At 46.5% G+C, this 27,521-nt stretch overlaps 2 protein-coding genes across 4 annotated transcripts; both read left to right on the top strand.

Moving 5' to 3' along the window:
• The first annotated feature begins 837 nt into the window (after positions 1-837).
• LOC3291589 (rho GTPase-activating protein gacF) lies at positions 838-4,827 on the top strand. 3 transcript variants are annotated; one of them, XM_061656688.1, is made up of 4 exons: positions 838-2,022; positions 2,703-3,284; positions 3,351-3,444; positions 3,524-4,826. In XM_061656688.1, exons 2-4 carry the CDS (start codon positions 2,709-2,711, stop codon positions 4,780-4,782), a joined length of 1,929 nt encoding a protein of 642 aa, XP_061512672.1. In that variant the 5' UTR covers positions 838-2,022; positions 2,703-2,708; the 3' UTR covers positions 4,783-4,826. The 3 variants fall into 3 exon arrangements, with proteins under 3 accessions (XP_061512672.1, XP_061512670.1, XP_061512671.1); XM_061656686.1 differs by having other exon boundaries at positions 3,521-4,826; XM_061656687.1 differs by lacking the exon at positions 838-2,022 and having other exon boundaries at positions 2,029-3,284; positions 3,521-4,827.
• A 12,316-nt stretch (positions 4,828-17,143) lies between these two features.
• On the top strand, positions 17,144-27,280 carry LOC1278182 (eukaryotic translation initiation factor 4E-binding protein). The gene is made up of 2 exons (XM_317732.3): positions 17,144-21,588; positions 25,703-27,280. Exons 1-2 carry the CDS (start codon positions 21,441-21,443, stop codon positions 25,921-25,923), a joined length of 369 nt encoding a protein of 122 aa, XP_317732.2. The 5' UTR covers positions 17,144-21,440; the 3' UTR covers positions 25,924-27,280.
• Positions 27,281-27,521: the final 241 nt, after the last annotated feature.

The raw sequence follows: 27,521 nt of genomic DNA, 5'->3' as shown, positions 1-27,521 counted from the left end.
AAACTTAACCTTATTTTTTCTATTTTTCTTTGCTTTTTCCAGACAAGGTTCATCGAACTACGTGGTGTGTTGGTGGCAACCGTTTATTCACCACTGTATGGAGCCTGAAAGACAGTTCAACATGAAGGTCTTCAAAACGTGAGTTAAAATATTCAAAAACACATCAAGATCCAACATTACATTACCTTTTTTATTCCAATTACATTGTACTTAATCCTTTAGAACTGTCATCCATATTAACACACACAATGTAACCATTTCCACTCACATTGTTGCATTGTAGCTAGCAATACAATGGAAACCAACATTTTACTCCGCCGTTTCACGCGAGTTAACATAACCCTTCCGAGGGGTTTCTTCAAATTTGCTGGAAAATTGGTCCTTTGTCTCCTTCCACCAACAAGCTCCCTGAAAACGGGCGGCGCTTATTTCCATTGGCCAACGCCACCACCGAGCGCACGCTTATGGAAAAAGGTGGAGTCTTTGCTGGTTTTCTCAAACGAGAGAGCGTTTTTCGCTTGTTCGTTTTTCCGAATTCAAACATGGATGTTCTCGCTCTCAACAATTACTATCCCACAACCATCATCATCACCGAGCGCAAGTGCGAACGCTCGCTGCCGATGAGGGTAGGGTGGTGAGCATGATTTCCCACTACCACCGCCAGCGCACATAAAAAAACCTACCCACACCCCGCCCGTCTGGTGTGGCTGGGCTGCGCATAAAAAATGGGAATGGAAATCACCCAGCGAGCGGCGGAACGAGAAAACAGATCGCTCGAGTGTCAGGGAGTGAACGAGTGGGCTGTCGTTCATTTGCACCCTTTTGAACGCTTTCCCTTGCTTTTTTTATTCACTCGTTTTCAACCCCATTTTCTATCGTTGGTGAAATTGCTCAGTACGCGAGCAGTCAGCCCACGAGACGAGAGTGCATCTCCAAGAAGGATCCCTCGAGCGAACGATCCATGCTACGAGCGACGGCAGCAACTCCGTCCGTACAGTGAGAATGTGTTTTGACAAATGAGATCCCACAAACAGTGTTTTACGACGACGACGACGGCGGCGATGATGATGATGACGGCGATGACTGTGCTAGAAGATGGTGGTTAGGTTGTGTAATTGATGCCGCCACCAATCGTCGCTGCCGCTCTACCAATCGCATGCCCGTGGGACATTTATTATGTGTTCCCCTTCGCGAACCCCTCTCAAACTGTGGCTGTGTGTTTGTTTAGGAGAACAAGCGCAGGAAAACCCAACGCTGCTGAAGAGCAGAAAAATGTGAGGGTGAGAGAACGATCTCCCCCCGCGCATTTCGGTTCGGTTTGGGTATTTTTTTGTGTACGGGTTTCCTAGGCTGGGCCAAACACGAAACACGTCTCAGTTAGTGATCGTGTCGAGGGCAGCATAGGGAAAAACGCCACGCCAGGAGAGCACAGCGTCTAGCGCGAGAGCCAACATAAATCGGGAGCATAAGCTCGCGTAGGGGGGTGATGCATAGCGTTACAAGAAACAAACATTTCATCAAATTTCGTTCAATTGTTCCCGCAGCTCGCGACGATAGTGTGTCGATCGTTGGAGGCGAGCACGCGTGCCGACCGCCATTGAGTTTTTCGCCCTCAGTTTTGCAACGCGCTTTTGTTCGTCGGGTTATGCTTAAGGTGTGGAAAAGCGTTTAGTGAATGGAGGAAAATTTTACTCTTCCTGGGGTGTTTAGTGAAAGTGCATTAAAGGTGCAAGCTGTGCTGTAAAGTTTGCGAGATATGTTAACAAAATTGTGTTTTAAGTGTTGACAGCAGGCTAAATTGTCGGTTATTCAACAATTTTATAAAAATAATTCATGTGTCGTTTCAACAGTGAACTAGCCTTACTAGCCACTGAAAACAGCGTGCACTAGTGGGTGGAAAACATATTGTTAAGCTTTATTTTTGTATAAAGTGATAGCGACAAGCGATGATTAGTGATAGTGATTCAATGTGAAAACAATAAATACTTAATTGGTGTACATTAATCATCTCTTTAAGATAAAGTAAGTAAATATGGTTCAAGACTGCTTAACAACCACAGTGAGCTCGAAAATTCCACTGTATTTCGACATGAGACAAAGGCACTTTTTACTAGAAGACGTCGGAAAAAGATGTTATAAATGTTCTTGAATTACTAAGCGCCGTTGTATAATACCTTGTTAGTTAATCTTGGTTATTTTATATGCGTCCTCTAAATTGATCTCCTCAGTGAAAGTGGCTTGATTTCCTTGTAGGAACATGCTGATACATCAAAATAATTCCCCAAAATAACAACAGCATCAAACATCATCAGTACTACAGATAGAAACGCAACGCTATGATTTCTATTGGCATTGATGAAACGCATTGTGTTTTAATTGATTTTTAACTGGTTTTGATAAAATAATTACACTTGCTTCTATCGTTGCTTATCATCGTAACCCCATGTAATGGATTGATTTCGATTCCAATCAGACTGATCTTAATTAGCCAGGCCATAAAATGTGAAAGCCTTCTTTTCATGTAAGTTATGGCACAATGGTTCTTTCGATGCACTTTAGAAGACGTTGGCATAGATCAAATCAAATTTTACCAAATAGATCTAAAAATCATCTAAAAATAAAGTGCCACCACTGTTCGGAACCTACCGGCTGTCATACACTCATGTAAACTCAAAAAACTTACAATTGTTCGTGGGTTCCAGTACAAAATGGCCGGCGAATGGGACATCAATGATGCGCACATCCCGTTCATCCAGGAGCTGACGTACGAGAAGTTCAACGAATGGGCCGACGGCCACGTGCGGCACGTGTACCACCCGACGGACGATCACGCCCGCAAGCACATCTCGGGCTGGGCGATGCGCAATACGAACAACCACAACGTAAGCATCCTGAAGAAAAGCTGTCTCGGTGTGCTCATCTGTACCGCGCGCTGTAAGCTACCGAACGGGGGCCAAATCAATCTGCGTCCCGCCATCTGTGATAAGGCACGCCGGAAGCAACAGGGACGGGCCTGTCCCAATCGGCACTGCAAGGTGGGTCGGTTGGAGGTGCTGCCGTGCCGTGGACACTGTGGCTATCCCGTCACGCACTACTGGCGTCACACGGAGAAAGCCATCTTCTTTCAGGCGAAAGGGAACCATGACCATCCGAAGCCGGAATCAAAGACGTCCGGTGAAACGAGAAAGATGATTGGAGCGACGGGCAACGGCACGAAGGGTGCGGCGGCCAAGAGTAAGAAGTTGTCCGTGCTGTTGCTTCGAGATGCGGCACTGGGGAATAAGGTAAATAGAGACACGCATGGGTACTTCAGAAATTCTAATTATGTGTTGTATGTTTGATTATTACAGCTAATGTCGCTGAAAGCATCGAGTAAGGTGAATGGTGGCACTACGGGTTCGGAAATACTTCAGCCACCTCCACTGATTCCTGACCCAAGTTATGGTAAGTGAATCAGCTCGTTTTGCATGATGTAGCATGATGTAACAATTTGTAATCACTTGATCTATCATGTTTCCAGAAGACTCTTCCAAGTGCTCAACGTGCACGCGTACACCGTGCGTTTGTAGGACCAAGCTTGGAATCAACTCGTCGGCTTCTTCTCTCACAAGATCTTCCGAAGGAATCGCCGGAACCGGTGCATTCTTCGATCCGTCTAATGCGCATCATACGCCCCTCCAGAATCATCTCCACTCCAGTACAACTTGGCAATCGTACGAATCGACCGTTGAGTCCTTCACACCGTCCTCCGGTAACGAAACCGCCAGTGGCCCTGCAAATGGCTCCTGCGCATCCAGCTTAATGAACGAGTGCTTCCATCCGGAGGAAATCTTTCAACTAGATCAGCCCCTTCGTCAACAGCAACAGCAGCATCAACACCACACCAGTGGCAATGGAAGTTCATCGGGTCTGGTGAATCAACATGCTACGACAACTCCGACCACTCTGCTCGACCTTGGTAGTGGAGCTATCTACAAGAAATGTAATCAAATAAGTCCCGAATACATATTTGGTACGACACCGGCTGGTGGTGAACCGATTGCTGGAACGTATTCCAATCAATCCTGCTCCTATGTACCGTCCACAAACGAAAGCTGTAGCGCACCGGTATCTTCCGATCATCACCTCGGGAAATACTTTGCAAACGATTCGGGTTATAGTAATCTTCCGCATGAAGACAGCTCCTCCAAGGATGTCCTAAGATACATCAAGAAAGAGGTTGGCTCTACCCCTATCGGGAAGGCTACACTCGCGGACACCTCCCTAAGTGTGTCACGATCGCGACAGTACGATTGTGATCAAAATCAATACAAAAAATCGTCCTACACCTCCTACCGAGGGACATCCACCGGTGGGACCTACTTTAGCAACAGTATCAACAATAATAGCAGCAGTATCGTCAATAACAACAACAACATCCCTTCGGTGGGGCCACACAGCAAACAGGCAAATTACGACCATCTAATAACAAACGAGGCTACCGTCAATTATGGTTATCACTCTTCGGACCTCACCACATCACCCGGTGGCCATACGAACGCGACCTTCCCAGAGCAGTCGTACAGTACGAGCAGTTGCAGCTACATGAACTCATCTCTAGGAGGCGGGCAAAACAACCAGGAGGCACACTATTCCTATGCTGCCGGTGATAATTACCGGTTTGGGAGCAATTACGTGAAAGGATCGTCCCTGGCGCCCATCCACGGTGGCACATCGTTTCAAGCGTCCTCCATGCAACAGATGCATCCAGAGCTACCGTTGGCGGCGTACGATTTCTACTAGTGATCGACACGGGAAAAGGGGAAAGCCAAGTGCGTGTGATGTGCTGAAAAATAAATGATTGATAAGAGACATGTCTGTAATTTGCTATTGCGTAATTTGTGAATTAATTCTTCCCTAATTAAGGTTAAGGTTTCAGGTAATGCATTCTACGGCAAAATCGAAGTTCTTCGTTATGACGAACAATATCATTAGTTCTAGCGTACTTGCCTTGTTAACGGCTTAATATCTGTATGGGAAAAACAGTATGTTGGGTACAAATTGCTGTATTGCAAATTGCATACCATCAGGAGTGGCTGGGACGCCCGCGATACTTGCGCCATCTATATGTGACTTATGAAGTCTTTGCTAGCGCCATCTATGTTTGAAAAGGAAAAACAGCGCGAGTTGTGTTATTGCTGATATTGTTCTTTTCATTTGATTTACATCTTAAACATGGTACACAATAGGCTCATTATCTTTTTTTACAATTTTTTTATATTATTTTTCAATTGTTAACTAATAACTATGTGTGGATTGGTCAACATTCCAATCCATACACGAATAACATATTTTTTACACACCACAAAGCTTAGAACATCCACAAAACATATGCAAAATCGAGCTTTATTGTGAAATAGGACAATTCAAATGGAAATTAATTCCGCTTTCCTCCTACCTGTCCTTCTCCTGCCGCTCCTCTAGAAGCTAACGAAACACTCAGAATACCGTTAGTGTTGCTCGAGCAACATATCTGGCTTAGTTCGGAAGGCGGAAAGGACCTTGATCATCGGCCGCTTGTCCACTTCGACACTGGACCGGTTTCGGGCGGCGGGTGTCTAGACGGCTTGTTTGAACATGCGCCAGCGCGACCGGCAGCAAGACGATAAATTGTTAACATCGGCGCTTTATTGGCACCCCCGGTGGGGGTATGTTTAGTGCACGATCAGCCGCGGCATCAGCCACCGTTAACTGTGTGCAGTGTCCGTGCACAGATTGTCGCATGAACTGTCGCACCCTAAACTTCTAGAAGGGAGGATTACTTTTCCTTTCGATGACGCTTTTTCTCGTTCCTGAACATATGTAATACATTGTGTACAATGTTCTGTAGGGAAAGAATTTATTTTTACAATGTAAAAACTGATCCCTCCTCCCCCAAACGTTCTAATTGTACTTGTTCTAATTACAAACACTCCAAAGCCATAAGTCAACAGTGCCATTATCAGTGATTGTCTCCACTCCCTTCACAGTCGAGTAGCACCACGCAAGTGACAGTGAAATATGATCGTCACCCATGGGCCCGGCTTGACCGGACTGACCACCAACTGGCCCAAGCGATCCCCAACTCTCCAGCACCAAGAACACTTGCTCCAACGAGGCAAACGATCCGCTGCGATCGGATGACAAGAGCGTTGTTTTTCCCAATCGCCGCCATACAGTATTATACCCTCACGTGTCGTCATGTGTGTCCCGTTCTTCTGCTCTGCCTTCTTCAATAAACAAACAATGCATTACGAATGTAATGAAATGACTATGCGATTACAAATATCGAGAAAGGGAGAATATACGCATTGAATCTTGCCCGCTTCTACGATTTAAGCACGAAATGACACTCAGAAATGACTCATTAGCTTCGCACTTCACGCCGAGTGTTTGCAGTCGGCGAGCACTTCCTTCTTCCCTGTGGTAATCCACCCAGCTGGTCTCTAATCTTTGGCTTTCAATATTCATTCTAGCAACGTCTTAATACGTCGCCCCGGGACCAAAATAGCTTCCCAACTTCATGGGCCTCTCGCTCCTCTCGGCTGTTTGTCTGTATTGACCCCCATCGAGGGGTGTTGTTTCGTTTCCTGTCCAGCAACAACGGCAACCTGAAACACGGATCGTGCCCATATGCTAAAACCTCTCGCTGCTGCTGCTAAGCTTGCTAATAAGTGCCGTGCCCCCACACGCTGGCGAGAGCGTTTGTTGGCCGGCACGATCACGGCTGGACGTAAACAACAGCGTGGAGACGCATTCGCTACACTTCATTTCACTTCAACTCACACACACACACACAAACAGACTATGGAGGGTGGCGATAAACAACAGAAGGAATGGGGTGAAAAATAAAAGCCAAGCACACTACGTAGACACTTACCCCCCATCGGCTCAACGGTACAGGCCCAGTGCAGAAGGCACGACGGCCGGCCGGTCAGTCGCTGGGTGACGTGATGACGCCTGGCGCTTAACAATGTGTGTTGTTGTTCCACTGCGCACTAAGAGCGGTTCTAGTAAACAAACAGCGAACCGATAATTATATCATCCGATTAGGAATCGAGGAGCTTCGTCACGCCCCGCCTCGATTCGATTGCACGGTTTTGACCCTCGCCGTGGGGGGAATAGATGCAACAACGCGGTAAGTCCGCTGTTGGCATCAGAAGTTGCCGCGATGAAGTAGCCCGTCAGTGAAGACAGCTAGTCTAGAAGTGCTTCACCTCCGTACAAAGCTGCAAAAGCGTGTTGCACACCTAGTCAAGCCGCCAAAGATAGCCAAGATCGTGTGATCTTCCGTGTGTTAAATAAAAAAACACTCGCCCAGAATCTAAACAGCTAAAAATAGCCTAACCTTTGGGATATTTTTCAATGAACGATTCTCTCAATTGATTGTAATTCGATCGTACCCAAAAGACAACTCGCCAGAAGAGAAGGAAGGACATCCTCATCGACAGCGACCAGCCGGAATGTGTTGACCACAAGATATAGGTCAAGGAAACCTGGGTGGACCGATCGTTTCGGATTGCGAACACTTTCGTTGCATTTTAAAACCCCTAAGAACAAGAACGAGTGAAAAGCGGAGGGAAAGTGTACGAATACTCAATGTTTTCACCCTTTTAATTGAATACTTTCGAACGATCGTTTAACGTTCAGCCCACCTGTACCTAGTGGGGCGCAAGGTGGACCGGGACGCATTTGGTATTAAATTATATCCACCCCAAGGTTAACGATTCGATTTTCGGCAATGCTGTTTATTTTGGGGTACGACCGTATAGACAGTAAAAGAGTGAGAGAGAGAGGCAACTGCGACATTTCTTAGAGAAAGAAAGGCTGATAAATAGTCACTTCTGCCTGTTGTACACCTTGTTGATTAGGAAGGTTACTCATGTGTTGTTACTATATTAAACTGGGCATTATCTTTTATCCGCTACCACCAACAAGATCAACAACATCAACATATAGTGTACCTGCGAGGGGATTGGCGATCCGTTATGTAACAGTGACAAGCCCCACTATAAAAAGAAACGCCCCATAAACAACAACGCTGGCTAACAATTACGCTGGCTAGTGAACGTTGACATTCCGATAAGATAAGAAGAATCGAGTACACTTCGTCCACTTATCAGCTTCCAAGTGCAAGTGGTGCGTAACAGAATGGTTACTCACGATTCTAGCTTCTTTGGTGTTAGCAAGACCGGTCTTAGAGTCCATCTGATCTTTAGTGGTCTACTTGCCAATTTACACCTGCAGGTGACTGTGAGACTTCACTTTTTGTTGATCACTGATTAAAAGCGAGAGGAGACTCTGCAACATGCTTGACTTCTTCCTTTTCCATCAAATGATCAAATGATCTTCCGCTCCAGAAATGATGCCATATGTCTGTTTACAACCTGTCATGGTCCGATCACCCTGACCAGCGTACTTTGGAATCTCTTCCCAAACGCAGGCGTGCTGGTGATCCAGATCTTTGAAATTACGCTTCAGACCTGACTTCCCGTGTTTTCAGGTTATCTCTTCCGCAAGGAGAATGAGATGAGTACAAAAAGAAGAGACTCACAACAAAAACAGACACCAGAAGTGCCAGATTCGATTGACCTTCGAATACGGGCTCCGGTGGAACTGATAGCCGGCGATCGACGTCAGAAACAAGCCGGGGCAAAACGGTACACGATCATGCCCGCCCAATTCAGCCATGCAAGAAGCCACCAAGTTCACACGCGGCAAGGTGAGCCTTTCTAACCCACGGCATGGTCAGCATTGTGCCGACTCAAGCTGAGGCTAAAATTTCATCATCCCCACGACAATACGATTAAACGCAGGAGCCGTTTCCCCCTAGCTGATAATTGCCACTTGTTCTCGCCATTTCCTTCTCAGCTTTCTTCTCAACAACTTTGGCATGTGCGGTGGGATCGTATTTTGACTGCGGCAGGACGTATTTTTGCGTCGCAAATCCCTCCACACACAAACACACGATGCATGTGCAGTGAAGAGGGGCAGCAATGCGATAGATCGCTGCGGAGTCACACTTGATGCAACGATGTAAACACGTGATTTCGGGAAGTATTTGTGGTGGTTTTGCTGCTGAAACAATGTTGAGGATGCGATGTCGGGCGAGAACCAAGACCCGTTTGGACTAGAGCTGGGTTGGTTTGTGTTCTATATTGAATGAAATGGCTTTGAGAAGCCTATTCTGCTGGCACGCTTGCTCCAGGAACGACGAGAACATACAGTGTCAGCTTTGTTCAACACAGCCTGAGTCTCGCTTGGCATGGTGCCATCTAGGAACGCTCAGACCGTGCACATACCGCATGCGACGTTCCGGTTGAATTAACCCTGTAACAGTAACCTTTCCACGGTTGGTAATCTCGTTCACAAAGTCTTAATGGGAAAGCTGTTTACTTAACTATAATTCCTGAAAAAGGTCCCCTCATACCCCTCACATGTCGGTCGTTTAATGAAAGACGAACATTGTTTGAACAATAACAACGCTACAAATATTAGAATACCGTCCCGTTGGAAGCAAAATATTTATTGCTTCCTACTGTGCGGTACTCTAGGCACACACATACACAAACCTCATGGAGGTATATACAAATATAGTTGCCAAGTAGTTGCTTGACGGAAACGACGGAGACCTACCGGCAGCCGGAACGGTCGTAGAGCCCCTGTACCCGGGGGTGGCAATTAAGATAGATGAGACGGCCACGGTGAACCAGCTCAAACTGAAACAGTTCTTCCCACAATGTATGCTCAGTCGATCAGATTAAATGAAGGGAGACAGTAGGCAAACGTTTGCAAACTGATTAGTGTCCCAGGGAAGTACTTGATACTCTTTTGAGTGGGAAAGAGAGAGCGGTAGAGCGAGAGAGGGAAAGAGAGATCGCAGTCTACCACGAGGTGGAGTGTCTAGCCCACATCTTTGTATTCTGGCTTTCTCGATCACATTTCACGCCTTCGCATACTCAATGCCTGGAGTGTGGTACATTCCTTTTGGTTCTAGACACGCGTCATAAGCTTTAGATTTGCGTATCTTACTCTGATCAGCTGGATCTATTTCTCAACGCACGACAAACCAATAGCTCCAACATAAGGTGGAGTGTCTGTAACGCCATCCAACGACATCCCTGTGCAGACTTAAGCTTGGCAGAGTAATTATTCAAATGTATTCCACGGATAACGAGCGCTGCTCGAAAGCTATTCCAGTCCAGCAGTTGAATTCTGCCTGCTTGGTGAAGCCACTTTGGCATAGCTGTCAACTTCCTGAAGTCAGCTGGCAGTTACAACAAAGAGAAGATAGACAAAATACTGTATTTAATGCTTGCGCACCCACGATATCATTCACCCACAACCACCCCACTCAATGCCGGTGTTCGTGATCGGCATTCGGGAGTGAAAACCAACCCCCAGTCGTTGTAACACACCGGCGTCTTGAAGCGATTAAAGTTACTACCCTTCCGTACGCTTTGTGCATCGATGGATGTATGGTTTGGTCTTTTTGTTTCCCCAAGAACAAAGGTTTGAAGTTGGTTCGGTCGTAGCTCTACAAAGGTGTTGTGCTGCTCAATTGCAAACAATATATCTGCTCATCCCTGTTGATTTATGATCAGGAAATTAGTCATTACTCTGCCTGGTGCCAAATTTAATACGCATTCTCTGTACAGCTGCGCAGAGCTCAATCCTTTTAAGGTGATAAGAGCTCCTCATCAATAACCGACCAAAACCGGTCACCTTTCTCACTGATCCGCACCACACTATCCAGTTCCAACTGGCCCGGGGGAAACAACAAGACATTTCGATTGTGTTGTTACCTTCCCTCGCATTCCGATAAGTTGACAAAAACAGAACCTACTCTCTCGCTGATATGGTTCGGGGTTCGATCGTAACTGACCTTGCACGATTTTCAAACATCCCTCTAGCAAATGCACCCAAATGAGCTCGTTTTTTTTACTCATTTGGTATTTAGGATTTGTTGGCTATACACCGCACCCGGTAAACAAGAATAAACGGAAACGCATTTACGAGCGACTTTCAAAACAAGCGTCCAAGATCGGAAGCGTGGCGTACTCGGAAAAGGGCACGTAGAAACACCTCCTGCTCTCCGTATCCCCCCTGGCATGGATGTAAGTAAACAACAGATCAACAATACGATAAACCGGATTTCGTTTGTTTTGCTAGCTTCTACTTTTTTTCTTATTTTTGTAACCTGTTGTATCGTTGACAAATGGCGACCGAACGATAAGCGCGCGTCAGCAACGGGGGAGCAATATTGTATCAGCGTGTGTTTGTTATCGGGGAGGAAAAAGGGAAGCAAAACTGCTGGCAAGAAGAAGCGCCACACATAAACACATAAACACACAAATAGCAAACGATCTGCAACAAAATTACGCGGGATCACTCTCTTCCGGAATGCCACAACCATTCCGCCACGTGGTGGTGCCGCGCCTGGTGCCGGGTGTGAGAAAAGCGCATAATGGCGCGTAGCTCTCAGTTCGTGATGTGTGTTTTTTTATCGGTACACACCCCAAAATAGAAACCCATTTGGACCCCATTCTCCACCCTTCCCAGGCAACGGCCGCAGTCCAACGTCCAATGACCACGGTTACAACCAACCAGACGAACCTGCACACACACATACATACACCAGCGCTCTGCAGGGTTGGAGGGTAGCTAATTTAGACGGTGTTTAGCCGATTGACAGCTTTCCATCGCTCGACATGCTGACACGTGTTTAAGCGAAAGCTAATAATAATCACAAATGTTACCCGGTATGATGCTCTGTGCAACATAATTCATACCTGTAGTTGTGAAAAGTAGAGCCAAGAAGAAAAGAAGGGAGTGAACGCTCCTTATTGGCTTTAGTTTCATTACAAAGCGAACCCTTCACCGTCAAGTCACAGCAGCAGCACAGAAGTTTGACCTAATTTCAGCGAAGCTTCTCTGTTTCGGACTAGGCGATGGTCATCGTTTCCGAGCGGAGCGCGCTCGTTAATGCGCTGGGTGGTACGGATTTGAAATCCCCCTACCCAAAACACACCGAAACCCAGCTAATATCGTTGGTAAACGTGGCATTTGGCACAGACGGCGGTAAACAGACGGCATGACCTCGCGATGTTGCTGTTGCTGTCGCACCGTGAGAAAGAATATTTTTTGAGAAATTTTCCATTACCTACAGGGAGGAGGAGGAGGGTTGTATGCGTGCGTGCGCGGCCAGGAAGCACTAGATAAGATGCGTAGAGTGATGATAAAAACTCACCGTCTAGGTGTTTGTGCTCTGGATGCACGAGGTTGACGACAGCGGGGGGTAGTCGCTCAATGTGTACTGCGGGAGGGATTGACAGTTTGGGAGAGGTTGAAGTTCGTTGACAGATGAGCGCGTGGTCTAAGTATACGATCTGTTTATCACGTACACCGCGGCAGACGGAATACTACCACCATCATCATCACCTTCATCATCATGATCGTCTCCCAGTGGCTGATGCAATACGTTGGATCGCCGCTACCCAAACGATAAACGAAGATGTTCTGTTGACAAAATTTCTGAAAAAAGCGGCGAAAACGCACAGACGTCTGTGTGTGGGTTGATCACAAACGGACACTTAATTATTCCTCTGCGCGTACCACCGCTAACACCGCATCACCTCTGCTACAAACCCCCTTGTGTCCTTGAGGGAAAGGCAATGTGTGAAGAATACATTTGCAAGATCTTCGAACTTCCTCCCCAAAACGAAACGGCCAGATAAAACGGGGACCAGAGAGGCAACTACTTCAAGGTGAAGTTGCGCATTTTCTAATCGCCACTAAAGAAGAGCGGGCAAAGGTGTCTGACACTCGGCGAGGGGGGTGAGATGAACTAGACGACCCACGGCGAGCGACGTTATCGGACGCGGATTCTTATTCCAGCTGCATGGAAATGAGATGGGCGGCGGGTACAGGCTTGTCAATACCGTTACCGTTTGTGGTATCCATACAGTACACAAGCAAGCATTCCGGATTCATTCTGCTTTGCATAGATCGGGCTTTTTCTTAGCGTCCTCTTCTTTCCATTCATATCACTTGGCGGCTGTGTGTGACATTGAACACTTGTGCCAATATATGGGCATACGAATGGGAAAGTCCGTAAAGGTGCTCCCCCCCTTATACTGTCAGCTCTATGTCGTATGTGGCGTTCGGATGTGAACCAATTGATAGGGTCATAGTTCGGTGACGGATCGGCTGTGAATGCTTGAAATCTCATTTCATTACTTGTTTTTGGAACTCTTTTCAATCCGAGCTTCAGTCTAATGAATCATCCATCTCCAGCGACAGCTTATAGATAAACGGGCGCTAACTTTGTGCGCATAAACACGTCCAGCTGTTAAAGCAATGAGTAATCCATAATCACCTTATTAGTAGCCCAGTTGACTCCCTCAACAAAGCGGCATTCTTGGTGATTAACCGCATAAAAACCCTTCCTGAAGCACACGACGATGCCTTCGAACGCCTCCGTCCGTGTGTACAAAGGTGTTGCATTGATCCAGTTTATTATCCTTTTCTTAGAAACAAGCACACATTTGAGGAATGTCTTGTGCAAAGAACTGATCGAATGATCGAATTGTATGGTGCTGATGCAATGGCTGGATCTTTCCTAACCGGAATTACTAAGCACCCGATACTCGGTAACTTTCCATCGCGATGAAAAATGAACACGTTGTACGGGCGCTACTTGGTTTGTTTCTGTTTACCTGGCCCCACGCCAGTCAAAAAGAGAGATTATTCTTATCAAACGCGTGAGTCACACACGCAGGCTAACAAGGGCTTCTGCTTATACGCTGCGCGAGGAAAGCCATAACAACAAAGAAATGTATCAAGTACAGGGTAAGTGCATTCATTTCAACAGTTTGTGTTGCTGTCTAGAAGCTCCGTAAAAAGGAAGGTTTAATTGAAGCCACATTAAAACACTCGTTTGCGTTCATAAAACCCAACGGAAGAACCGCAACGCACTAAGTGAGCATGATTTATAATGAAGCAGAAATAGCGCCCACCACTATCCGCATTCTCTTTGCGCAATTCTTTCGTGTCGAAAATAGCGTAAATGAAATTAAACGCACTTCATACGACGTGTGAAGATGTAAATAAAGTTTTACTGTACGACTGACCAGATCGCGATCGTGCGTGCTTTATAAGAGGCAGAGAGGCATAATGTAATAAAGAAGAAACGTGGCGGGCTGATGGCCGACTTCTAGCAGGAAGTTATTTGCGTTCAAGTTCAATGCACCACCAAGCAACAGCACCAGCAGCAGCACCAGCAGTAACAACCGCCTGTTCGCATCGAATGAAATATAACGAGGAAGTGTAATGTGTCCACCACATGTAACCAAACATTTCGCCGAGATTCGATTTCAGTGCGTCGTGTTTCGCTTCTGCGTTCGTCACGGCGTTTAAAAATACAAAAATATTCCAAGCAGGAGATGAACCTCACACGCAGTGGACAGTTTCGTTTGTTTATGCTCATCGAACCATTTCAACGGTTCGGCCATAATGGGAATATCTGCATGAAATGCAATTTTTCAGTTCTGCTGCAGCGCACCGTTGCCCAAAACAAACACGCGTTTTTGGAGGCTCGTCTTGAACCGTGTTTTTATTTAAAGCCATGCCCTTCATCGTTGACCTTCGTTCTCTCTTTCGCTGCACGGCGCAGTAGTCGAAATAATATGTGCGATTGGTTAACGGGAGGGAGAGCCCTTGAAGCTTGAGGTGGAGTTTTGAGCCTGCGGAAGGGAGTCGGAACCGGTTTCGGTCACTAAATGTTTGGAGCATTCTTCTGGGCACGGTCGAAAACAGAGATAAACCGATCGCTGGGAAAGCATTTTTATTGCTGTGTTGGTCACAGCTCAGGAGACATTCTCCTATTCTGTGGTCGTTTCTGCTGGACAAACGTGTCAATTATGTAAGGCACAGTGTGAAAGGAGCTTGACATTCTATGTTGGAGTACATTTCATCTAAGAAATAGCGAAGAATGTTGTGATATTACACAAGAAACCACATGCACCATTCATATCATCAAACAGTGTCGAACGTGTGAAGAACACAGGTCATAATGTCCAGTAGCAGATCAGTTAATTAAATCTACAACAGGCTTTTGCCACTTCATCAACACCAAACAACTAATAAATAAAAACACCAAATGTGCAACAACATCGATATAACGATCGATAGCGCCAGCAGTCATATGTACAGTTACTGAATTTGTTTAGCAGCACTAGAAATGTTGACCTTCCCTTGAACGATGATGACGAAATTGGTTCCGATAAAAAAAACACACAACAACACACCTCACAACCATCCTAAACTAATCAGCACCCAACGGTAAACAACTGAACATTGCCTGTCATCCGAATGTTTTTCTTCCCTTCAATCACAGATAATCTCGTGCGCGTGTACTCTCTTTCTCTCGGTATCATTTGGTTTTTTCTCTGTTCAACTTTCTCTCTCTCTCTCTCTCCCTCTCTCTCTCTCGCTCTTTTCTCTTGCGTTGTTTACACTTAGTGGCATGCTGACGATGTCATTTGCTGTGTTTACTACGGTTACCACTACGTCAACCGTTACTACGGTGACACTAACACGTTTACGGCGTCTGCCAAAAATTTGCCCCGACTGACGCAATCGGATGGATTGCCCTTTTTTAATTGGATTACCTCGGCGCGCATTGGGGAGCATCAGGTGTCCGTCAGGTTGGGACGTGTTTGAGAGGAGGGACCATGTTTGAATGTGCTAGAGGGAAAACAACCAACACAACACAAAGATTCGTTTGCGCACTTGCAGGGCTTCCGAAAACGATCTGAAGGATGATCGTCGGGAGATCGTCACCCGGGTGTGAAGTTATGCTATTTTTGCATTGATGACGCATCGTGAAAAGTTGCTAGTGCAATCAGTACGGACAATTTACTGCTTGGTGTAGTCAAAGAGTTGCCGTCTTAGTATCAAAAGCTAATTGGATGTCTACTTTAGTCTACGTATAATCTGTCTGATAGTGTCCACTTCAACGAAGGGTGTAAAACATCCAGTTTGAACCAGCTGGACGATCATTTAAAGATTCCCGCCTAATGCTCTAGCACCGTCTAGTGTTACAGCTTGAAGATGTGGCGTTCTACTTCGTATTACTAAAAAAGACTCCAAGTCTGTTCAAACTTGGCGTGTGTCTGATAGTAACCAAGTACGAGAAAAAAGAAGCCGGTACAATCTGGAGCGATTACAAACATTAATTACTGATGATATATGGTCTCAATAGCTTCAATTCACCTCGGATTTTGATCAGCCATTCATCGGAGTTCGTAGAGGGATTAAGAGCCTCTCCAGTCCAGACTAATCAACGCCACGGTTCCGACTGTGTAACGCTATCGACCCAGACTGGTGGTGATAATGCGCTTTTCCCAATCTCTCCCTGCAAGAAGGGCTTGTGGGATGAATCAATCAATAAGCCAGCGTGACCTTGCAGACTTTGCAATCTCGCCTACGGTCAAGCCCCGGAAAAAGGGGAGACTATCTTGGAGGTAGATTTCGCAAAGGGCAATCTTCTTAGCGGCAAAAGAAAATAAATGTTTTATTGCTACCGATTCGTGTCTTTGTCCTGGGACGAAATGCTCGACTCACTGGTTATAGAAATTATCAAACGGCTACCTACAAGCCTGCCCAATCGCTTCTTCTCTCGGCTTCTTATCACACCGATAAGACATCTCCAGGTGTATATTGTTAGCACAACACTGCTCCTGCTCCTTCGCTCATGTTGTTGTAACCTCGTGCGCCCGAGGTACACAAACACGAAATGCACGAAACACGCGAAGAAAGATTTCAGTTTCGCTTCTCAACCCACCGACGGCCGGTCTGCGCACCGGTTTGGGGCGGTTTCGGTAAGGGTGAAAGATTAGAGCCCTGACACCAGTCCACCACCGAGATGATGTGTAGCCGATGGTTCGGCGACGACCACACGGGCCAATAACTGACGCATTTGAAGAAGCGCAAAAACCCTCTAGGACGCTCCGTTGTCTGTACATGCTTTAAGGCTTGTTGGAGGCTGATAATGGGGCCTGCAAGTACTACTACAACAAATGCCGAGCACAATCAGCAGAATGGTGACTCTCCAGCCCATTCCGTATGGCTTTTGCATCATGATCGGGTGCGCGAAACGAGACCTTCCGACAAGGTTGTGTACGTCAGTGGCGGAATCGGAGTCTGGAATCTTGCTCCCAACTCTCTTGTCGAGGCACGTCAAAATGCCCGGCGGGCGTGATATGTGCGGTTTTGTTCGTCTAAAGCGCAATTGTTTCTTTCCTGTCCCATGACGGTCGACGGTCGGCGCGCGATATGCGAAAACCGGCCAATGGGTATCGGCAGACAAGGCGTGGCATATGTTGTTGGCCTTTTTTGCATAGAATTATCGCCGTGTGGGATGAAAGACAGGGTGGACAGTTGTTGTATGATAAGAACAATGTTGCAGGATGCTTTGTTTTTTTAATACGACACAATCTCTTGCACCAGATGATAATCTTTTGGAGAAGTTTGTGACTTTCTTTCCCATCTCAACTTAGACTTTACTCTCGTTTTGTAGTGATTTCTTCCCGATACACCCTGTGTAGCCAGATGCTCAATGCGGTCACGAACGAGCCCCCCACAGTAAAAACAACTACGCCAGAGACCGGACATAATGCGTCGTTATCCACCCCCTACTACTCCATTGCCGTACAGTTTTGCAGCAAAGTATGCGAAACGTCCGATCGCCAGCTGCCGCTGTTGTTGTTCTAGTTGCGCTAGCTGCGCCGGTTACTTGAGGCTCACGCGTCTAAACAACAAATTGCGCCTCGAAGATCATACAGTACGATCGTGCATTCCAACCCACCCACCCATATTAATGGCACACACACACACACACACCCCTCCCGATCATCCGATCATGACATGGCCAGACGAAAAGTTTGTTTTTCAATGGATAGATTTTCATCAACATCACACAGGAGTTAGCAGACAAGAGGAGCTGGTGGGAGCTCCAGAACGTCCAGAGAAATCGAACACGCGATTTACATTTGCTGCGGTCCGTGTGGCATTCCGTCGAAACCGGTTCGCACACACTGGTGCTTGTAAACATGACGCATCGCCACACACACACAGGCACGCACGAATCATCCAAAAGGTCTGCGAAGAATCACTCATAACATTGGGCCGCCCATCTTCCACTTGATGCTGTTCATGCTTCTCTTCGCTGAACATTTCATTTTCATTTTTGCCATGCCGTGCCTACTTTCAGTCTCTCAGCCCGAAAACGTGTGCAGAAGTAGAAGGAAAACAGCGGACCGACAAACCGATCCAAGGGCAAGGCGAGGTTTTTGGAGAAGGAATGAGGTAGAAGAAGCCTTTAATTTTGGCCCCATTAAGTAACTTCTGGGAAACGGGAAACGGACTGGTGGGGCGATCTTCTCGGTTGAGTGAAACGACCATAACAAAACATTAGTCTCGTGTACAATCCGCGGACTATTTTGTTTTTGCTTTCTTCATGCTTTGGCCAGTTCCGGTGACAAATCCACCGATGAGGATTAATCCCATCTACTCACTGCAATAGCGTAAGATCGTTCGCGATCGTATCGGAAAAGGCTACCTTATTTCGAGACGTAGAATGCAAGTACTTATCGTACTCTTTTATTTTTTATTGAAATTTCATTACTACGCAGCAGGTGCACGCGTAGCAATTAGTTTACTTTCTTCCCCCACCCGCCCAGACTGTTTGTCGACCCCGTTCCGTGTTAATAACCTCTGCGGATAGAAGATCGACTTTTTTCTTTTGCTTGTAAACCAAATCTTACCCATCTTTGTGGCGCGCGTGTGCGCCTTTCTTGTGAGACACATTTGCAAACCCGCACAATTTACAAAACTAATCGGGGGGATGGAACACTCTCTTCCCCACTCTGGAACGGTCCCATTACAGCTGTTTACGGGACAAATAGTCGTGATAAAACCAGCAGGGTGGCCGTAAATAGAACGAGGCATCTGGAAGAACGTGATCGGCGTGTTTTTGGGGGGTTTTCTGATAAACACATATATCTGTTTATCAGACCTCCGTACAAAGGCAAACTATTTTGGTGTCGATATTTTCCTTTTTTCCATCTAGCCCTTTTGGGATAAAGAAAAACACATGTATACATTTTATGATTGCACCGGCCAAAAGCATTTACAGCACCGAAAGAGCGAACAGTAAACATAAAATAGCAGGTATGTGGAGGGTGGTGAAGGAGTGGAGCGAGAACGCGAACACGACCCAGTCCCTACCAGTATGCTGCCGCTCGCCATGGATGGATGGAAGACGAGCGCGACTGCACGCACACTCCTTCCGTTGGTGTTGGTTTCACATTACCCACACCAACACAAACTCACAAAATATGCGCTAGCAATAACATCGAAAGAACTAACTCTCTATTTCATTTTCGAAAATCGAAGAAAAGCGGTGGAAAACTGGCCAGAAAAGCGATGTCGCGTGTCTTTTGGCTAATGAATTATCAAACAGTTTTCACACTATTCTCTCTATCTCTCTCTCTCCATGTATTGCCATCGCTTCACCGGCATGCCATTATTTTGAAGGCCACAGCATATATTCGTTGCCCGTCCAACCCTCCCCAAAAAAAAATCCACCCCACAAAAGCCGGTTCCACGAGCGTTTTAACCTGTGTATTGTATATCTTACACGCACACCACGACCACCAACCCCTTGAGGCTCGCGGACTTGGGACACAGTGACAGGGATGGTGGCGGTGGTGGCCCAATGGTGGCATATTCCCGGAGCGCCTGCGATGGGATTGGAGAAAAAAGGGTGAGTTTACGCGAAAAGAAAACGGTCAGGAAAGAGGTGGTGGTGGTGGTGTGGAAATTGTTTTGAGAAACTGCGTCGTAGCGAAATCGGCAGTACGGACTGGGACACCACAGGCATTTGCCGGCGTTTGGCAGGGGGATAGGGCACGGGGGGAGTACTGTTTTCGTTTGCTTCATTTTACCGGCAAATATTTTTTTGGTTAGCAAAACGTGCCGGTAAGAGAAATGCTCAAAACAGAGCATTCTATGGAAGATATGAGCAAGCAGTTGGCGTGTCGCACATGTGGTTTGTGGAGAACTCATCGTTTACAGTAATTGAAACACAAATATGTTGTGGAATATTTTATTTAACTTTGCCTTTGGGGGGAAAAAAAAGTTTACTGCTCACACAATTTCTCTTCCCTACCGCTCAAGAATCGAACACACTTCTTCTTCCGTCTCCACTTGCACGTACGCTTGACGGCGGCGGTGGTGTGTGGCGCACGATAAGAGAAGTAACTCGAAGCGAAACGCACACCAATGCGCACGGACTTGCTGCGTATCTGCTTACACCGTAAGCGGTACCAGGGAAGGGGTTGGAAGGAAATAGGGGTTGAACGGCTAAGAACCGGGGGCTGTGCGGTGTAGTGCTGACCAACAGTGGGCAAAAGGTCGCACTAAAATGATTTAAAATAGAAATTGTGTTTGAGTTTATAACACTTGTGGTTATTTTAAATGCTCCGAATATGAGTATATGTTGGAGAATTTGGTTGATTGAAATAATTTTTAATATTTTTATAAAAGTCATTTGTCTCGAAAAATGTTATTTTTTGATTGGATTCATTTAAAATTTCAATCATCGTTAATGTTACTATAACAGCACCAATTTCTGATGGGATGATTCGTTTGAAACTCTCCTTGAGTCAACATAATTACAATTTTACATCCTCACGTGTTTCTTCCACCATTTTGCCCACCGTAAATCCCACCGTGCCCCTTTCCGAGCGGGCACGATTAGGTAAGCGTAATCGCACGACTCGCGTGTGCCTTTGTGTGCGAGAGAGTAGTGAACACGTCACGTCACACCCCTGCTGGCCCTACCGACAGGCCTGCCGTGTACGTGTGTTGGTGGGCATGTTTGTGTTTTGGTTCGGCTTTAAATGCGGCTGGCAGGGCGCGTTCTGGCTATAGTTCGGTTTCAGAGATTGTTCCGCGCGTATCCTTCACGCTGCTAACGCAAAGCGCAAAGAGCTACGACGCCACACAACATTTGCTACAACTGCAGCTACCAGCCCAGCCAACCAAGTGTTGTTGTTACAACTCAGAAACGGGAAACGGGTGTATTACAAACCGTTTTGTAAACCGAAACTAGTACTACTTAAACTGCCAACTGGTGTAGTGCACTGCCAACAAGGAAGTACAAGGAAACCGAAATAGTATCCTGCAAAGTACAAAAAGCCCTCACAGTCCCCACTCGAGCGGATTCTAGTCGATCGTCGATCAGCACCAGCTGCGTGAATAACCAAAAACAAAACCAGCCCGCGAACGCCAAGTGCCGGAAAAAGTGTTGTTGTAAAACCCACTTTACCAAAAACAAAAAGACTCGCACCAACAGCATGTCGGCATCACCGATCGCACGTCAGGCTTGCGCCTCCATCTCCCAGGCCATCCCGTCCAAGCGGGTACTGATCCATGATGCTTCCGAGCTGCCGGACCTGTACTCCTCTACGCCCGGCGGTACCCTGTACTCGACCACACCCGGAGGTAAGCATTTCCCATTTCCCTTTTTCCAGAACAAATCCCGTGTGTGTGTGCGGTGTGTGTGTATTTTGAAACATGAACGAGATACGCGCGACAAAACGCACGTACGCAATCCGGCGAGAACTCTTGTGCGCAAACTCCAAATTTTATTCAATTCATTCTACGGCGTTTAGTGTGTGTATTGGTGAATGGCTAAGAAAGTGGTGTTCTTGTGCGGTGTTTAGGGGGGGGGGGGGGGGGGGGAGAAGAAAGTGTAGAGGGTCAGCGCCAGCGATGGGTGTGTGTTATTGTTTTGGGTTAATTGGGCACCGAATTTCACGGACACGCGCGTAAAGTGGTGCCAAGTTCGAAGAAATCGAAGAAGCATGGGGAAATGCTACTACGCAGTAATGTTGATGAAGGCGTGCCTCTTCTTTCTTTTTTTTTGGCGAGAAGTATCTCTAGCCACACACAGGTGTTAAAGATTTAGAATGGGAAATTCTAGAATAGATCGCATTTCAACTTGGAAATAGATCCTCCGGTACTAGTTTGAAATTTAACCCCTGCGAAGAATATCTCACGCTCTTCAATACGAGCACCACATGGAATGGAGCAGAATGCCATGAAAAGGTCTCAGTAGGCGCAGCGCTTCGAAGATGAATACAAACACGTGTTTCTTGTGGGGCTTTTTTGAGCAAACAGTTTACAGCTGGCAACCATAAACCGTTGCCCTTATTCGAGTTAATCAGAAACATTCGTGGCTATTCCTCGTGGTAATTCTCTTTTCGAGTGATTTCATTTTAACTCTACCATATCGCACCAACCCCGAAATGTCTGTGCGGAAGAGTGCAGAAGGAAATTTGGGGCCGGTTGGTTGTTAGTTCTATTTTCGGTGTGTGTACTATCGCCAGACCCGTACCATCAGAACAGATACACACACACGCACACACTTCCCGTATTTCATTCGCTTTTTGACGCACTTTGCCCTCTCCCCCAATGGCCAGACCACCAGTCAGATACAAATTGTGTGTGCTCTGGTGGGGACATTAAATATTCGCGTCAGATTTGAATTTAATTCAAACGTCCCCATGACATGGCGGACAAAGACCCGCTCTAGAGCTGGGGGACTGATTCAGATCCCCCCTTCCCTCTTCACGCCTTATTCGGTTCCGTGTCACTGCGCGTTCCGTGTCCAACGAACGCTAATAGACGAACGCGAGACCCCGCGGTACCACACTCATCTGTGTCTGCACTCGTGGATATCGTGCGACAACCACACGCGAGAAGCTGGTTGGAAAGAAACACCGAAACCGGTTCCTCCCACCCTGGTGCCTGGCGGGTGTCTATGTGTGTGTGCTTGCTTAGGTCCCAAGCGAGTTCCGCGCAATCATTTAATTCCGTGCCCAAGAGAGGGCGGCCAAGAATTTAGCAATGCGCGGCCCCAAACGTCGTCTGCCTGTTTCGTTGCGCCATCTACATCCCCTGGAGAATTTTGTCGGATCGGGAATGGGAAGTTGTTAGTGTTGCTTAAGGCTACTAACAAGCTGCTCCATTGGAACAGCATCCCCAAGCCGCTGGGGGGGGGGGGGGGGGATGCGTTCCTAGAAGAATTGTCCAATTTATTTCGGAAATGGTTGAAGGACTCTGGAGGCGGCCTATTAAAAAAACGAGATTGGGATGTTGTTGTTGTTGACGTTGGGACAGGATTACATTCGCCTAAGTAGAACTGGTCGTTTTACTGGTTGATGCTAAAAATAGTACGGCCCAACCATAGCCCAAAACAGAAGGGAAAGCGTTTGTTTGTTTGCTGGAAGCTGATAACGCCCCAGCGGCAACGTCGTCCTTCAAAATTCTTGGAAACTACTTTCATTCGATCTTGATCCGGAGAACATGATCCATAAATTATAGTGCTCTCCAAAACTGTCTAGGGTGGTGGATTTTTTGGGGTGGAAGCTTGTAAAAGTGAACGTTTTGCCTGCCTGGTCGTTTACAGTAACGGGCCGATTCCACAATCGCTATTTGCTGGACAGTTTTGCACACGTCTCTGGTGTGACTAGGGAGTTGCTCTGGTTCCTGGTGTATTGGATCGGTGGACTAAGGCCCCATCCATCTTATCAATTGGCCGCAAAAAAGCCAATGAACCGATCAGAACACACAAAGAAGCATCGTGTGTGTGAGTGTGTGTATGTGTGAGTGTGTGTAGGAAGCAACTTCTGGCTCGTGTTTCGATTAATCTCGTCTACACACAGGGAGACGACACGCTCTTGCTATATTGTACCGAAATCAGCACAATGTGCTCTGCCCTCCCGGGTCTCTAATCAGCAACGCACCGCAACGCACCCCAATCCAAGGACCTTTTGGGCAATCTTATCTTGCCCCGGGCCACTCGCTATCTCGCCGTCTCCCTACCGTATTGTCTCACTTTCGTGTTGTTTCTAAGCACTCTAAGCGCTTTGACCTCAATATTTGCGGAATGGAACTTTTGCGGGCGTTGGTAATTGAGTGGGAAGAAGAAGCGCAGTAAGATACCCAGGACACTCGGGCGTTGCATAAGCGGTAGTGATCACCGAACACACACACACCCGGTCGACCGGGTGTGTTGGGTCGGTACACCATTATGGCGAGTTAAAAATAATCATCCAAACCGTGTCTGTTCTGTAGCTGTGTGCAGATCCGGCAGACGCAATACATATCGGCGTGGTCGTCGACTTTGTTCCTCGATAGCAACCTTTACCCAGTTAACGTTTCACATTAGATTTGGTTTAAAGCAGCTGATTCAATGACAACTAGGTGTAGTAGTGCAGATCACACTCGATCGATCGTCACTATTCGAAATGTTCTCTGTACAGACTTACGGGCGGTTGTGGTTATATATAGTTCCTCCACTACTATTGTAACCTTCGAATTACGAAGGTTCTACCGACGAAGGTACAACACATACAGTAGAGATGTGGTTGATTTTGCGCTTTCAGCACACAGAGCTCGAAACCAGGAGGACTCGATTGCGTCAGAGGATCGCGCAAGATATTGTTTACGATATTTTAATAGTTGCGCCCCCAGGTTAAGTGCTTTAATTGCACGTTCTCGTTTCATGTCAAAGGTTTTAAACGATTTTACCGTGAACCAAACCACCTGCAATCGATCAACAATGATGTGCTAATCTCTTTCCCAAACCTTTCAAACGTGGCCTCAATTTTTCGATCGCCCAAGTTCGCACGGTGCGATGATATATGCAAATTCAAAAAATAAACCAATCTTGTTTTTGGGGGCGATTGGAAAACGTGTGTAGTGTGTGCGACCACTGCCGAGATAGGATATATCACCTACCAATTTCAGACCTCTGTGTGTCGGTATGTACACAGCTGGACGACTTGCACATATACTCCTCGCTATCTTTCACGAACCCCCTCACGCTTTATTAGCAAAATACACACATTTCGGCAGCTGCGTATGGTGGTGGTACGTACGCCAAAAGCTTCTGGAGAGTTGTGCCAAAAAGGCAAACAAAAAACACCCTGGAACATGGATTTTTTGCGCGACGGCACACCACCGCTCTTCAAATTGTTTGTCGATGCAAATGTGTCAGTCAGTGGCCTTATCAGAAGCTTCTCGAACATTCATTTTGGCGGCACAGCTACAGCTGCGATCTACCGGCTGCTGTTGTGTACTAATGATGATAATAGACGTTTTAAGCATTTGTTTCCAAAGTTTTACAACAATATTACTAGAGAATGATTCACTTCAAAGTAAAACCACGTGGGAGGTTAAATTTGCGATCTTGCGTAGAAGAGGAGGACAGTTTCAACGCGATCTTTGTTTCTGGGTGTAGATCTGTAGATACGCAGACGCGAACACGCGTTAACGATTTTCGGGGTTCTCTGAAGGTCAAATTCGTCGGACGGCGGGGAACGGTGAAACCGCTTTGCCAAATATTCACACCAACACAACCGCCTGTGAGATCGCGAGATCGCAAAGAAAGATAGAAAAAAAACACTGTTCACGATCATAGTGTGCGCTGCGTACTGCGATCTTTCGTTTGTCTGTTATCTTGATCACCGATTTTAAACCTCTGTTTAATTACTACGTTATTCCTTTTATTAATGAATGTCTCTCTCTATCTCGGTCTCTTCCGCTTTAGGTACTCGCATCGTGTACGAGCGTGCCTTCCTGATGAACCTGAAGAACTCCCCGCTGGCCCGCACGCCGCCAAACAATGTGCCAATGAACCTGTTGCGTACGGGCGTTGTCAGCCCGAACACGAAACCAATGACGACACTGTCGGTCAAGCAGCAGAAACCTGCCCGGAACTCCCCACCAAAGTACGACGAGCATCAGGAACAGTTCGACATGGATCTGTAAGCGCCTGTTTTGCTGTCTCGTGACTTGCTGGGCCTGGAGAGAGCAGTGGGCGTCGTTCCTTCGTAGCGGCATTTTTTTCAACACCAATTACAACCGGAAGTGACATCTGTTGGCCTGGTTCCGCCGGAATTTGCAAGGAGGAGGAGCAACCACAGAGAGCACAGCAACACAGAGGAAGCAACGACAAGAGCACATCGGATGCGGAGAAGATATTATTATTAATTCCCCCTATTATTTTTGCAATTTTTCGTTGGTCTTGTTAACTTGTTACGCGCGCGCGCACGTGCGATTGTTTTTGGAAGGCCGCAGACAAGCGGCCACAGGCGCACACGCGCGCGCGTGTGTGTGTCTTTGAGTAATATTAGCATCTCTGAATATTTGTGAGCCGCCAGACAGGGCAGAACAGGGGTTATCGACCCTTTTACTAACCGACTCGCGCTAACAACGGCACCCAGAGAGAGTAGGCATCTCGATAAATCGTTGGATGTAGACTTTATAAGTTTATCGTTCCTTCGGTAGTAAGATTAGCATTCGCATATACATATGTGTTTTAACGTACGCCCACGGTAGTCACGTAAGCAAAACAAACAAACACACACACACACACACATCCTTTCTGTTTTAGTTTAGTGTTCACATCACCAGCAAGGGGGACCAGAGAAGGACAGGGCCATGTTTTGTTTTGTGTACGATCGGTGAACAATCGATCAGAAAAACCCAAAAAGATAAACCCCAACACAGCAGGATCCAGTGACAAGAAGTGTAGGCAGAGCAAGGGTGCGATCAGTTCGTTACTGTCGAAAGTCGAAAATCATTCTCTAGGCTCTAAGCGAAACAAATGTGGAGGATGACTAAGAACCTGCCCCTCCCATGCGAACCAATCATCTCACACGTTGGAGCGTTTGTGTGAGTGTGTCGCATACGAAAGGGAAAGTGGAAATGTATTGCAATGAATTCTCAGAATTCAGATAGCACCAACACATACACCTCACCTTCCTGACGAATTCGTCCTTTGAGCACAGCTTATCGGGAAATCGTATTCGCTCAAGGATTGTGTCGTGTGACATCAGGATCATTCGCTCCGGGAAATGTGAGCTGATCGTTTTGTTTCTTTTTTACTTTTGTCTCTTTAGAACGAACCTACTGGTGATTTGTGATAAATGTGAAAGATTTCATTGACTGCAATCAACCGAACCTGGCCTCCCGCAGTGGGAGAAGGCAGAAAAGGAGGTTTAGGGAAGAAAACGGAATCTTTCATAGCTTTTGTATTGTTTAAGTCAAGCGTATAATTTTATTGAATGTAAGAACTTATGAAGAAAATAATGAAGCATAAAAAAGAACCTGTTTTGAAACGAGAGTGAGATCAGATTTGGATTTCTCTTCAAACTTTGGGGAAAAGAACGGTTTCGCATGTAGCGGTGGTGCATAACAATATTGGCAAAACGTAACGCAAAGCTGCTAAGCTTATAAAGCTAACGCATAGCTGTGTATATTTCAATGTTTTCGAAAAAATAACTTTCGCTTTTTAGTTGCTGTGATTTTGCGACCGATCTACGTGTATTCATTTACATTTGCAAAGCAATTTAAATGTGTCGATC

Source organism: Anopheles gambiae, chromosome 3, assembly GCF_943734735.2.
Source record: "Anopheles gambiae chromosome 3, idAnoGambNW_F1_1, whole genome shotgun sequence".
Taxonomy (NCBI): Eukaryota; Metazoa; Arthropoda; class Insecta; order Diptera; family Culicidae; genus Anopheles; species Anopheles gambiae.
Note: the sequence above shows the minus strand (reverse complement) of the source record. Positions and strands in the feature narration are given on the sequence as shown.